This window comes from Malaya genurostris, chromosome 1, assembly GCF_030247185.1.
Source record: "Malaya genurostris strain Urasoe2022 chromosome 1, Malgen_1.1, whole genome shotgun sequence".
Lineage (NCBI taxonomy): Eukaryota > Metazoa > Arthropoda > Insecta > Diptera > Culicidae > Malaya > Malaya genurostris.
In genome coordinates, this window is record NC_080570.1 from 130,245,667 (window position 1) to 130,258,599 (window position 12,933).

Consider the following 12,933-nt stretch of genomic DNA (forward strand, 5'->3'; position numbering starts at 1 on the left):
TATTTAAATTGTTTAAACTAACTTACCTGTTCTTCTTGTGATAGTTTGTTCAATTCGAGCGTACTTCTGGAGGTTGATATTCGCCTGGTTAAATTACTGTTGGTCGCGTTTCTGGCGAATGATATATTTGGTTGAGAAGGACGTCGTTGCTGTACGTTGTTGTTGTTGATGTTGTTGCTTGTTTCGGTTTTCTGTCTTACGAGAGTAGTTTTCGACAATGAAGTGGTGCTGCTGGTGGTACTGGTCGTACTAATGCTAGTCAATTTTGGAGCATAATCAGGAGGTTGAGCATTTGTCACAGGAAAGTCTTCCTTCTCGGCATCGGAAGAATTGTTTTTGCACGGATAGTAATCCAGATCGCTAGAATAGCCTGTCGGTGTTGTAATATTGTACATTTTCATCTCTTCCTTGACCAGATAGTTACTATTCGACAATGCGCCAGAAGGTGGAGTTACGATCGCTACCGGTGGTACAGCAGGCGCTGGCGGCGTGAAAGATTCATAACTTCCGGTGCCACTACCATTCCGGCGGCTAAAATCGAAACCTTTCTGTTCGGTCACGGCTGTCGCATCTTCTTCGTCAATCATCTCAATACTAAGATTTGGAGACATTCCTCCATTTGTGCAGTCCTCCATTGCATCTCCGGGAATGGAACGCTCACCAACCGACAATCGAACTTTTCCACTGCCACGACTAAAACTTTTCCTTGAGCTTTGATGATGATTGAATGGCTGGTTCTGAGGATTGAAAAATGGTTTCACCTGGGTCAGATTCAACGCATGAATCGAAACGTTCCGATTTTCGTATGTTCCGCAAATTAGCTTTTTGCCAGCCGTTATCATATCGCCCAACAAAGTCCAAGTTGAATCCAAATGGTCATACTCCTGATCTGGCTCCCAGCCAACCACGGAAATACCCGCAGCGGTACCGACGAACAAACACGAACCACCTTCGTCGAACGCAATACACTTCACCGTATGGCCCTTCGAGTGAGTCTTGTCAGCCCTCGAAATCAACTGTTTCTTCTCTAAATCGTACAAATCGACACTTCCATCATTTCTCCCGGCTGCCATCAGCAGATCGGACGGGTGATACTGAACGCAGATCGCCGGCGATTCTCGTTCGGTAAATTCCATAAACTGTTTGCTCATTCGTATATCCCATATAATTACACTACCCTCAGTGCCAGCTGAAGCGATCCACAGTCCGTCCGGCGAAAACTTTACCGAATTGACGTGCGAAATGTGCCCCCGGTACCGCTTGATACAGAGACTCTGCCGTACATCCCACAGCCGTATCGAAGTGTCATGACTGCCCGATACCACGTATTCGCTGTACGGGTGGTAATCGAGTGTGCGGACCGTTTTCATGTGTCCGAAAAAGGTGGCATATTCGGAGCCCGATTGGAGATCCCAGCGTTTGATGACTCCCGTGTCATCGGCCGAATAGACCTGGTCGTCCGAATAGGCAAACTTGACACAATCGACAGGGGCATTGTGACCAGCGAGAGACTGCAAAAAGAGAGATAAAATAAGAATAATTATTCAGATGCAATTTAGGTTTGTCCAAGGTTTGCTCGCCGCTAAATCTGGACAGATTAAATTGTTTTTTTTTGTCTGCAAAAAGAAACTACGAACTTTTGACTTTATCCCAGCCATTAAGATCTGCGCAAACTTCTCTGCAACCGATTTAGTTACTTTGGTCCAAAATTTTCAAAATTTTTGTATAGTTGTAACTTATTATTTATATTGAGGGAGTTCTCTCTTCACGAGAGCCCAACACCGCTCGATCAGCCCTCGGTCGAAACTCCGGCAGTTAGGTGTATTCGCCTCTAACGGTACAACATGGACTCCATTCGTTTTATATCATTCCAAAACATCTTTGACGCAGTGACAAGATGCCAAATTATACCAGAATAGTGAGATACCGTCATGGCTGAGTAAGAATGGTAACAATTGCTTCTTTAGACATGTTTTACGGTATATTACTTTGTTTACCGTTACTCTTGTGATGAAGCTTTGGATTGCTTGACCACAGCTGCATATTACCTGCCAAATCAAACATTTTTCGGGAAACTTGATTGTTTTCTTCGTCCTGAAACGCTAACTACGCTATTCCGTGGCGTCGTTCATTATCACCAAGAAAAACTTCGCATTATTGACCATATGTAACGAGAAACATCCATTCTTTACAATCATAGATACTTTCTGCATCTCGGAGGTTACTAGGAAAGTATCTATAGAGAGAAGAGGGTTTAAAATTTTTCTAACAAAAGTGACCAAAGATAAAACTGACCCGATTTAACGAGAATACCGTGAAGTTGTGATTATTATGAGGCCTTAAATACCAGGTCCAATTACCAACAACTCTTACCCTGAACACGTCGCTTCTCCACCGATGGATCCCGAGAAAAAAGCGGTTGGGTAATGGCATAAACATAACCGGTCGATGTGAACACGAATAAAAATGATAGTTCCAATTCTTCGAAGTTAAACACTGTTGAATGCATTTACTTCGAATGCGAAAGAATAGTTGGAACTAAACTTACAATACTACTAGTTCAAGTTCCAAGTTCGAGATTCAGATCTAAGTCCTGAACCCGTAATATGATAAGTAAAGTGGCGTACCGAGGCAATTTGGCACCCGTGGCAAAACGAGATTTGCTTTTCGGTTTAGTGAGCAAAACCCAAAAAAGGTGAACTCCATCTCCGGAAAGATGACTTGGACGAGCCAAGGATTGGTTTGCCGCCCCCAAGGACGGTCCCAAGGATTGGTTTGCCACCCCATAAAAACGTTGCGCCCGGGACGAGAACCCCCTTCGCTCCTATTAGATACGCCACTGGATAATCCACTATATCCGGTAATAGAAATAAGGTTGATACAGATCCTGATCTAGTTCCAGATTTAAGATCTGGAACTTCCAGGATTTTGATCTGAACCTGTACTAGTAGTATGGTAAAGTCTAGAACCAGATCCATGGATCTGGATCAGAACCTGAAACAGGAAAAATGAAATAGTATGTCCATGTTCTGGTTTTTAAAACGGGGATCTATACTTAAACTCTGGACCTGGATCTGCTTTTTGGACCAGAATTCTGCACCGGGATTCCAGAATTCTGCACAGAGATTCTAGATCTGAATTTTGTGCTTGGATTCATGATTCTAGCACTGTTTTCTGAACCTGAATATTAGTTCAGAAATCTGAACCTGATTTCTATCCCGGATTCTCGATTCTTTGAATTGAATTGAATTATGGTACTGAATTTTTTATCTGGTTTTCGAACCTTATGTCTAGACCGGGATTATGAACCTGGATTTCAGGCCTTGATTTAGTTCCTGGATCTGAATTCCAGACCTTGATTTTGGACCTGAACCTGGTTCATATACCTGAGTTTGAGATTCCGAATCTTCATTTGGTGGAATTAAATTTTGGGCTTCAATTCTAGGTCTGGAGCTTAGACCTTAAGTCTATATTTGAATTATGAACCTGGAATCCAGGTCTGGATTTAGGACCTGAACTCTAAACCTTGAACCTGGTTCATATACCTGGATTCGGGATTCCGAATCAGCAATCTGAACTTGGATTCTGGAACAGATTTTTAGGACTGATGGACTTTCAGTTTCGTCAATTAAATAATCTTTATTTCCTTTGTTTATTTGTACATAACATGAATTTAATTTTCAATTGATTTACGTTTACTTATGCATCTTTGTCAAAGTGGTATACACTCTGATTACCATTGAGAGACCTTGTGAACCTACTGTCATATTCAGATCATCTCCGTCTTCTAAATCGCGGACTTTTGCAAACTTGACGAATAACTACTTAAACTGCATTCACCGGAACTAAACATTGATAGTTCCGTATTGTTAATGAACTAAACTTTTACGCAAATGAAATATCACTTGACCGTCGTACACAGACACAGAACAACTATGCTAACCGTGAATCTTTCTAATCTCATATCATTCATGATAGCAGTGAATATACAATTATTGTATTTCTAAACTGCATAATAGAATATAAACTATAAATACATATATGATGACACCACAGCGCATTAAAATCATTTTTAAATTTCTTATATTATAAACAATATTTACCATAAAACAATCCTTGCTACCAAAGGTCCATAAGTTTACATTTCGATCCTGACCTCCAGTGACCAACACCCGCCCAGTTTCTCCGATGTCCAAACATGTAACCTTACTATCGTGTGCCTGAATATCATCTGGAATAAGTAAGAAAAGTAGTCAGTTATCACTCGTTAATTTAAATTTAGCTAGTATGAGAATATAATAAATTCTATTTTTATTATCATAATTTTTTAATTTCTTATTCTATATAACTCAATTATAAAATCCTACACAAACAATATTTATTATTGTAGTAAAACACGCACACGCAGACATGAGATAAACCAATCCAATGAACAATCTAAATAGTAAAAAGAAACAGCCCCAACATTCGCTAAATTGCACTTTACCGCTGCCGATGACAAAAACAAAAAAAATATCATTCAAAAGAACGAAAGACTACATGCGACAACAGGTAAGATGTGGTGGCAAGGGACGGAAACTAAAAAGGCCGTTGTGCGTAGCAGAAAAAACCTTGATCTCAGCTGTGCTCAGAATAATCTTTTTCGGGCCCAATGCAGTCCGTCAAATACACAAATTAGAACCAACGACACCAGACCGATAGCAGCTTCCACTGGGTCACCGCTAAAATCTTGAACTCGTGACGAGGAAAAAGTTTCCGATTCTTTTCTTTCTCGCTATCTAGACATTCAGTTCCCACAGCAGCAGTACACAACAGTACTTACAAATTTTCGTTGGTGTCTTTCTGGCTGCTAAGGCCATAATCCACTTCACAGACGGGACGCAGATATAAGGCAGTTTTATATTAGTATCTGAATTATCAACACGCTACCAAAAGCACTTTTCGTTTCTTCATCCGTATAACTGCGTTTAATCGGATTTGGAAGGACTTTTACGGTAAAAATATCACAATTCTTTTCCGAAATATATTTTTCACTCTTGCTCGTTCGCTGCTCTTTACTTTTTTTCTTTCCGAATAGAGAATGACAGATACGCAATGGGGGGGTTCGGCCTGAATATAGAAACATCGCATGCCAATATACAAGAGGGAAACTACACTGAAAAAAAACGGAGTTCATTCATGGCACCGTATTTATTTATTTGAATATTTATTAATCTGCCCATCAACCCACGAATACAACGCCATATATTTTAAGAAAGCCGTTGGTAAATTTCAGAATTTTCATTTGTTTTCATCGCAGCAATAAACTCTCATTTTAAGAGATTGAAATCTTTGATTGCAAACAAAGTAGTTCCCACCATCAGGTTCATTTAATAACTATCTTTTGTCATATTTGATGGAGATCTCTCCTGCCAATATATAGTGCGTCACAAAGGCCTTTACAAGCATTTCCGGAATTAAAAACTAAAAAAAAAACAATCGATATATTTTTTTCTATTCAAATAATAAAAAAGTTTAATAAAAACCTTTCGATTTGAAAATACAGGGTCCGCCATCTAACATTTTTTTTTTGAACTAGCGGTTATTTCGACATTGGTAACCTTAATGTCACTTCTGATTTGACAGAAACTTAGTTTTATCCTTCCGCTGAACGAAAATGGTTGTGTATACGCTTGAGGAACGCGTAAAAATAGTGCAGTTTTACTTTGAAAATCATGGTAATGTTGCGGAATGTGTGCCAAAAAATCATCTTCTAGGATGAGGCACATTTTCATCTCGGCTGGTATGTTAATTAGCAAAATTGTCGCATCTGGGGGACGGAAAACCCGCACGTTACTTGAAGAGGAAGATGGGCACCATTTGGTTCCAACAAGACGGCGCTCTGTGTCACACAGCCAACGCTACGATCGATCTTTTGCGCACAGTCTTCGAAGATCGAATTATCAGTCGAAATTCGGATGTCGTTTGGTCGCCTCAGAGTTAGTGTTATGTGGACAAGCCAGAGGCAATTTAAGCCTTGAAGGACAACATTCGTGCAGCCATAGCTGAAATAAAGCTATGTACTATAATCGAAAATGTACTAAAAAAACTGGACCGACCGTATGACGTACTGCAAGGCCAGCCGAGGCAGCCATTTGAATGGAATTATATTCCACAATTAACCGGAAGGATTGTACTTTGAAATTTTGATAAATTTTGAAATCGGATGAACCGTTTGTGTTTTATTGCATGTTTACAAAAAAAGTTACATGGCAAACCCTGTATTTTTCTTACACAAGTAAACATTTGCTTCAAATACAAATTTTTTTGATCCTGTTAAATGCAAAGTCCACTACTCTTAGAAAAAAAATTCTATTTTGTGTGTGCTTAATTGATAACTCCATATGTAAACGCTGCTAAAAGGCTCTCAGTTATTATTAATATCACTATAACAGTCAATTTGGATTTATATGCGTATCATTTGCATGTTTTTTATGCACGACACAAGCGCTGATAATACCGGTATATCCGGCATATTTTGTTTGGTAGAATTCGGGATTAAAAAAGTTTATATTGATTTACCTCTAGGGAGTAGCAGATCCATTTAAAAGCCAATGAAAGCAAAAGGTTATCATTTTTCTTCAATAAATAGCAAATCACTTTCTTCTCATATGAACGATTTCTGCTTAAAATATAATCTTTATAGTTGCTGGAAGAAACAATAGCACAGACTAACAGACAGGACACTCAAATTAGATTCTTCAATCATTTTAACGGTCATTTCGAATATTCCTTTATTTGGGACAGTACTCACATGTATCATGATGGCGCCACGTTACCCTATCAAAAACATCCTGTCTGTCATCTAGACTGTGTTTATTTTTTTTTCATTTACCAACAGAGTTGCCATTCATACAGAATTACCTGTAATGTATTGATTTGTATACGTCCATGCGAATTTCATGCAGGATACAGATTTAATACATATGGCCAAAACTATATACATAATTGTGCCTATTTCTCATCCTCCAACGCAAGACAAAATCGAACCCGTTTTGTTACAATATTAACTTGCTTCTGGTCTGCCGCCACTTAAATTCTGGTGAAAACTACCGACACAATAAAAAATAGTCTAGATGAACAACGTTGAGTCAAATAAATGGTTACCTTCCAACATCGCGAAAAAGTTAAATATATTATCAACGTAATCCAATAATTTATTGTGACGATTCATTTTCAAATATTTTGATGAAATCAGGCATCCCTGCAAGCAGCTGATCGGTGTTGACAAACGAGGGGAAACCAACTGGTAAAAAAAACTTTTACATAACACAAGGGGTGTACAGATAGTAAATAGTTCGCGCAGTACAATATAGGTGGAGCTAGTGCATCACGAAAAATTATTTTTTATAAGAATTTACTCATACTGTCATGTCTGTTAGTCTGTGACAATAGATCTGACAACACGATACTATGTCTATACACAGATAAAAATTTGCACGATCGATTCATATGTAAACACCACTTCAATTTATTATGCTTTTTCATATCAATACATAACCAAAGCGATTTGTTTCAAGAGTTCATGTGCAAATTCACTAAGATACGAGATTAGATTATTTTACACTTAGCTTTGATGTGTTTTTCCTTTGGATGTGATGGGGTTTGCTATTGAATCTAACTACATGTGTTAAACACTTCATTTTCTAGTGGAAATGAATACAGCACAAGTGTATATGCAAAACACTTGAATCGGACAACTGTGTTTTAATTGAAATCTTTATGGAAAACAATTTGACATTCGTATGAAATTCATGTAGAATCTAGAGGTAACGATATATCTTATGGTGTTGATGTGCATTTCAGATAAATGTAGCATGATTTCCACTTAATATCAACAGTTTTTACACTCATTTTAAGAGTTTAGTGTTTATTTTCATGAATTTCATGTGTTCTACAAACAGGGATAGATCGAATGCTTTGCACATGATGCTAGCGTGCAAATTATTTTTGAGAAACGCTGCATAATTCAATATATGTTATAACCAATTCAATGAATGGTGGACATTTTACAATACATTATTTTGGTTGGTTGGTTGGTATCGTAAAAACTAAAACATAAAAATTTACCGTGCATTTTATTTCGAAAAGCAATGAAGCGTTCAATTTGCAGGTAAATGTAAATTTGTAATTCAATATATTGTACTTGCACAAAAATTTGGTAATCAAAATTCAATACATTGCATTGAACCTCATAGACCTAACTATCAATCAACTTTTCCTAGTGTAAAATGGTTTATTCTTTTGCGGGCACTTTTTATTACTTACGCATATCGTTTTTGTGCGAAAACTGAAACTGACCTAGAGTAGTTTCATCTAACAAACAGTTTTCACGAAATTGAATTAGCAACGGGGGTTTCTAAACTAGCTTCAAACCAACGGGGTAGAAACTGGGTTAGATTTGGTATCAAGCGAATACAACATAATTTTTTTTGCTTATAAGGTAAATAATATTATCCTTAATTATGTAGATCTCCAGCACAGTGCATTCTTGAAGTAAAAACATCGCATAAATGTCATCAGCTTTTTGATTATAATGTTTACATAATGTTACAAACATAACATGGTGCGATTCACACGATTCACACTGTAAATTTTGAATTTCTTCCTAAAATGTTTGCTTCGTGTCGCTTATTTACCTTAAATTCCAATATATTCCTTTTAAGAAGCTTCCGTTCAGTATACCAAACAACTCGACCTTATCAACCAAATTATGACACGAATTACCTTCTGAATCCTGCAAACATAGAAGAAATCCTCAAAAATATCAATTGCCGAAAAGGAATTGGTAACATCGAGTTGGTGCATGCGATAAACGAAGAACTTAAAGCAACACCTGTTGAAAACGCCACAGAACGAACTAACTTGAAACTGAAACTACTAGCAGAATTGGGAAAAATTCCTAACAGGACACACCCGGATGTGTTGAGTTATGGTGCCAATCCAAAAGTCGTACAGTACTACAATGAAAAACCAACGTTTGCCTCCGAGAAAGCATTTGAGTTTTCTGAAATCGCGAAAAAAATGAATCTTTTGCGAACAGAAAAACTGGGAAATTTTACTGGTCACAAATCGTACTACTTGACTGGGGAATTGGCCGAGCTGGTAAGTTGAATCGCAACGAACTATTCACACAGCAATAATCGCTCTGTTTAATATACGCAGGAGCAAGCACTGATTCAGTATACTGTGATAAAACTGTTGACAAACGGGTTCAAACTTATTACAGTTCCCGATATTTTACCGGCTCAAACAATAGAAAGCTGTGGTATGAACACTCATGGCGACCGAAACCAAGTGTACAAGTTAAATAGCACTCACGACACTCTGTGCCTCTCGGGAACCTCGGAGATGGCTCTAGCGGGGTATTTCGCCGGTACTGAGCTGGAAGAAGCATCGCTGCCTATTAAACTGACCGCAGTAAGTCGATGCTTCCGGGCGGAATCCTCAGGGCTGCACGAAGAGAAGGGAATTTATCGTGTTCATCAATTCACCAAGGTGGAAATGTTCTCTGTCTGTCGACCAGATCAATCGGATGCGATATTAGAGGAGTTCAAACATATTGAAGTCGGTTTGTTCAACGAACTTGGGATACATTTCCAACTACTGGATATGCCTGCATGTGAGTTGGGAGCTCCTGCGTATCGCAAGTATGACATCGAAGCCTGGATGCCTGGTCGGGAGATGTATGGAGAAATATCGAGCTGCAGTGACTGCACGGATTATCAGTCACGAAGACTAGGTAATTGTTTGCAATTATGTTTATTTTTTCAAATGACCTAAAAAATGTTCCCTTTGAAAGTCCCGAAATAAATTTGCATTTTTAAATATATGGGTACATTTCTAATAGACGTATTTTATAGGTATACTTTATCGAGCTACGCAGGATGATAAGCTCCGGTATACCCATACCGTTAACGGTACAGCTTGTGCCATACCTCGGATGTTAATTGCCCTATTGGAAAACTTTCAAAATCCCGACAAGACAATTACAATTCCCGAACCGCTGCAGCGCTTCATGCATGGCAAGAAAACTATTAGCAGAAAAAAGCTGCTACCTGAATTGAAAATAACCAAACGTTTGGATCAGGAAGATATATGTTGATTAAAGTCATTATAGTTACTATAGTAAAGGCCGTTGTTTAATCAAAGACTAGTATATCACATCACATGCTGCGTCTAAACGTTCAGATCTTGAAATCTATGTTGGAAGTATTTTATCATGATTCTGGTGATGTACCAGTTTTATGTCGTAAAAATTGAAATGAGGTGAAATGATACTTTTAAATATTTCCAAAATACATGATCGCCTTGAAATCCCTTAAACGGTGTTGATATTAAAAAGAATGGGAAAAGTAGTCATATGATACTCAACATTGTAAGCAAATGGTATGCAATCGTTCGATTGGATTTGCTTTTGATTAGCTAGCCATAAAACTAAACTACATGAATTATTTTAGCGTGCATTCGTTTGCCAGTTTGCATCAGGTTCCAATCCATTGATTTAGCATACATTCAATAGTGCTCATCAATGAAGTGAAGCATGACTTCATGACTGGGAAAACCGCATCCAACATACAGAACACCATTTCAAAAGGCTCTATTTGCATTTATTTTAGCTATTATTACGACGTATCTATCAATTATTTTTTTAGTGCTAACCGACAGACAAAAATTTTATGAGTTAGGAAGAAATATCACCAATAAAATTGTAATAATGAATCGCATGCAAAAAGAACTCATGTTTGGCAGATAGGACCATTTGTGTTTTCTTGAAATGTTTCTTCATTGTAAGTGGCATACAGAAAACAGAATTCAATCTTACGATCCATCTTGACACCAACGTCAGAAACATTTAGATTATGAGCTAGATTGTAAAGACAGAATCAGTCTACTTATTGCGAACTGCTGAACTGCTGAACTGTTTAGTTTATGAAAGAACTGGGATGGGTTCATGTCAAACGGAAATAGCACATCATATTTTTGATATCAGTTCCGTCTCATCACTATGTCTACATCAGATTGATTCAAACATTATAAAGGGATTTTCGATTCCTTGTCGATGGCAAGCCATTGATGTGTGTGTTTAGTTTATATTTTTTCTATCATATTAACTATCATATTATTTAAACCAAACGATTAGCTGCTATAAATTATAAAATAAGCTGAAACTTTTATACATTTTGTTGATAATTTCATAAACTATATCGAGTTTGTTTGTATCAGCACATCATTTCTATTCGAATTTATCTCTTGGATGTAGTAATGAACGCAGTAGGAGTCAGAACTAAGTCTCAAAAAGGCCAATTATCAAATTGAAACTCTAATTGTCTTTATGAAATGATAAAGAAGTTTCTTGTATGGAAGGTCACTGTGGTAGAATAATCCAGCCACAAAAGTGAATAATAAAAAAATATACATCGTGAAATAAATATTATAATAATTGAATTACTTAGTAATACAAGTACAACTCAAATAATATTGTAAACAATAATTATATTGTTTTACTAAATGAGGCAATGTAGTTTTAGCATATTTATAGATTGTAGTCTAAATTCGATAAAACAACGGTAATTATTGCGATACAGACAAATCTCAATCTAAGTAGTCTGGAAGCAGAAAGAAAAAAAATGACAGGATTGACTCGACGAGTTCCATGAAGAACGGGTGCATTTTCCTCCTGAAAATTGAAAGGATGAACAAAGATAGCAGAATTCCAAGAAAAATCACGACAATGGCGCAGCACCGTAAACTCCCGAAATGTAAGTATAACGATGAAAGTCCAAAGTCAGACTTCAGGAAATCAGACCGATGAAAGGATTGGGACCGGTAAAAGAGAAAAGTTTGCGACAGGTCAAACTATTTCAAGTATCAGCCAAACCGATAACCAGAGATGCAGTCCTTCGTGCGACAGGTCACGAAAATAAATGAATGACGCGTTAGGTCAAGCTAGATCACTGCAAACCGGTTTGAAAAATATTTTGGCTGGTTACATTTTCATTTGAGCTTTCGACAGATAAAGCTAATGACAAAAAAAAAACAAATTTCAGCTCTGATTTGAAATTGTGAAAAATAAAAAAAAAGCTAGATCGCTGATAAACTGTTTAAAACATAGTCTACAAAATTATTTGAGCTTTCGACAGGTTAACAAAATCAACTTGATGTGAAAACTGATTTTTTTTCATGTGTTCAATCTAAACATCGTTTAATAACCTGTCCCGTTTTGTTAAAATAAGTTATTCCTGCTCAAATTATTATAAACTCAAGACAGTTAATTACAGACGCGTCTAAAAATCAGCTCAATTTCGTAAGGATATTTTTTTGGAAATGATTAAATTACTTTGCGTCTATCAGTTTAATTACATATTCAAGGGACCTTCGCTTACTGACAACAAATGAATCACATTTTAACACTCGCGTAAAATTGAAGAATTTTCCCAAGGTATTTCTAGCAAATTTTCCCAAGGTATGGCTAGCGATTAATTAGCTGTTTTAAATTAATTGGTTTTTACTATGGTGTGAATCCAAATCGAAAACGGCTTCTGCGGTTAATTCTAAAAAACAACTTTTATGCAGTTTAGTGATTAATCGTTATAGTAAAACTGTTTCTGTTAGCGAAAGAGTTTCGATTAGCGAAATTGAAGAAATGTAAAACACATTTGTCGGCTGGGAATTATTCTAGTACCACCAAATTGATTGAGCATCCCATGCTTCGATTTTTTTAGTTTTGAACTAGTCTCCATTTATCAATATTAAAAATTGTTTGATTTTCATTATTGATTACAGTGTCTGCATTATTGTAGACCCTGCCACCAGCATAGAGCCAAATCTCTTCAGTTCAGCAACGCCATCGCACAGTATCACGTTCAACATGTCATGTCAAATGTATGGTTG

General features: G+C 37.1%; 2 protein-coding genes across 2 annotated transcripts in view; one reads left to right on the top strand and one right to left on the bottom strand.

Annotated features, from left to right (window-relative positions):
• LOC131425775 (katanin p80 WD40 repeat-containing subunit B1) overlaps positions 1-5,057 on the bottom strand; it is a 30,019-nt gene extending 24,962 nt beyond the window's left edge. The window contains exons 1-3 of the mRNA XM_058587923.1: positions 4,823-5,057; positions 4,104-4,231; positions 27-1,511 (exon numbers count right to left, since the gene is read on the bottom strand). Of these exons, the coding sequence (XP_058443906.1) occupies positions 27-1,511; positions 4,104-4,231; positions 4,823-4,859 (1,650 nt within the window). The 5' untranslated portion in view covers positions 4,860-5,057. The remainder of the gene's footprint in view (positions 1-26; positions 1,512-4,103; positions 4,232-4,822) is intronic.
• Positions 5,058-8,598: 3,541 nt separating this feature from the next.
• LOC131425776 (serine--tRNA ligase, mitochondrial) lies at positions 8,599-10,172 on the top strand. The gene is made up of 3 exons (XM_058587924.1): positions 8,599-9,144; positions 9,205-9,781; positions 9,903-10,172. The coding sequence occupies exons 1-3, from the start codon at positions 8,653-8,655 to the stop codon at positions 10,142-10,144; spliced, it is 1,311 nt and encodes a 436-aa protein (XP_058443907.1). The 5' UTR covers positions 8,599-8,652; the 3' UTR covers positions 10,145-10,172.
• The last annotated feature ends 2,761 nt before the right edge of the window (positions 10,173-12,933 follow it).

What these genes read in the sequence shown, in the direction of transcription:
- LOC131425776 (XM_058587924.1), top strand. Translation starts at nt 8,653, where the DNA reads ATGTTTGCTTCGTGTCGCTTATTTACCTTAAATTCCAATATATTCCTT. An exon ending in CTGGGGAATTGGCCGAGCTG is followed by an intron (nt 9,145 to 9,204) that starts GTAAGTTGAATC and finishes TAATATACGCAG; the next exon opens with GAGCAAGCACTGATTCAGTA. An exon ending in TTATCAGTCACGAAGACTAG is followed by an intron (nt 9,782 to 9,902) that starts GTAATTGTTTGC and finishes CGTATTTTATAG; the next exon opens with GTATACTTTATCGAGCTACG.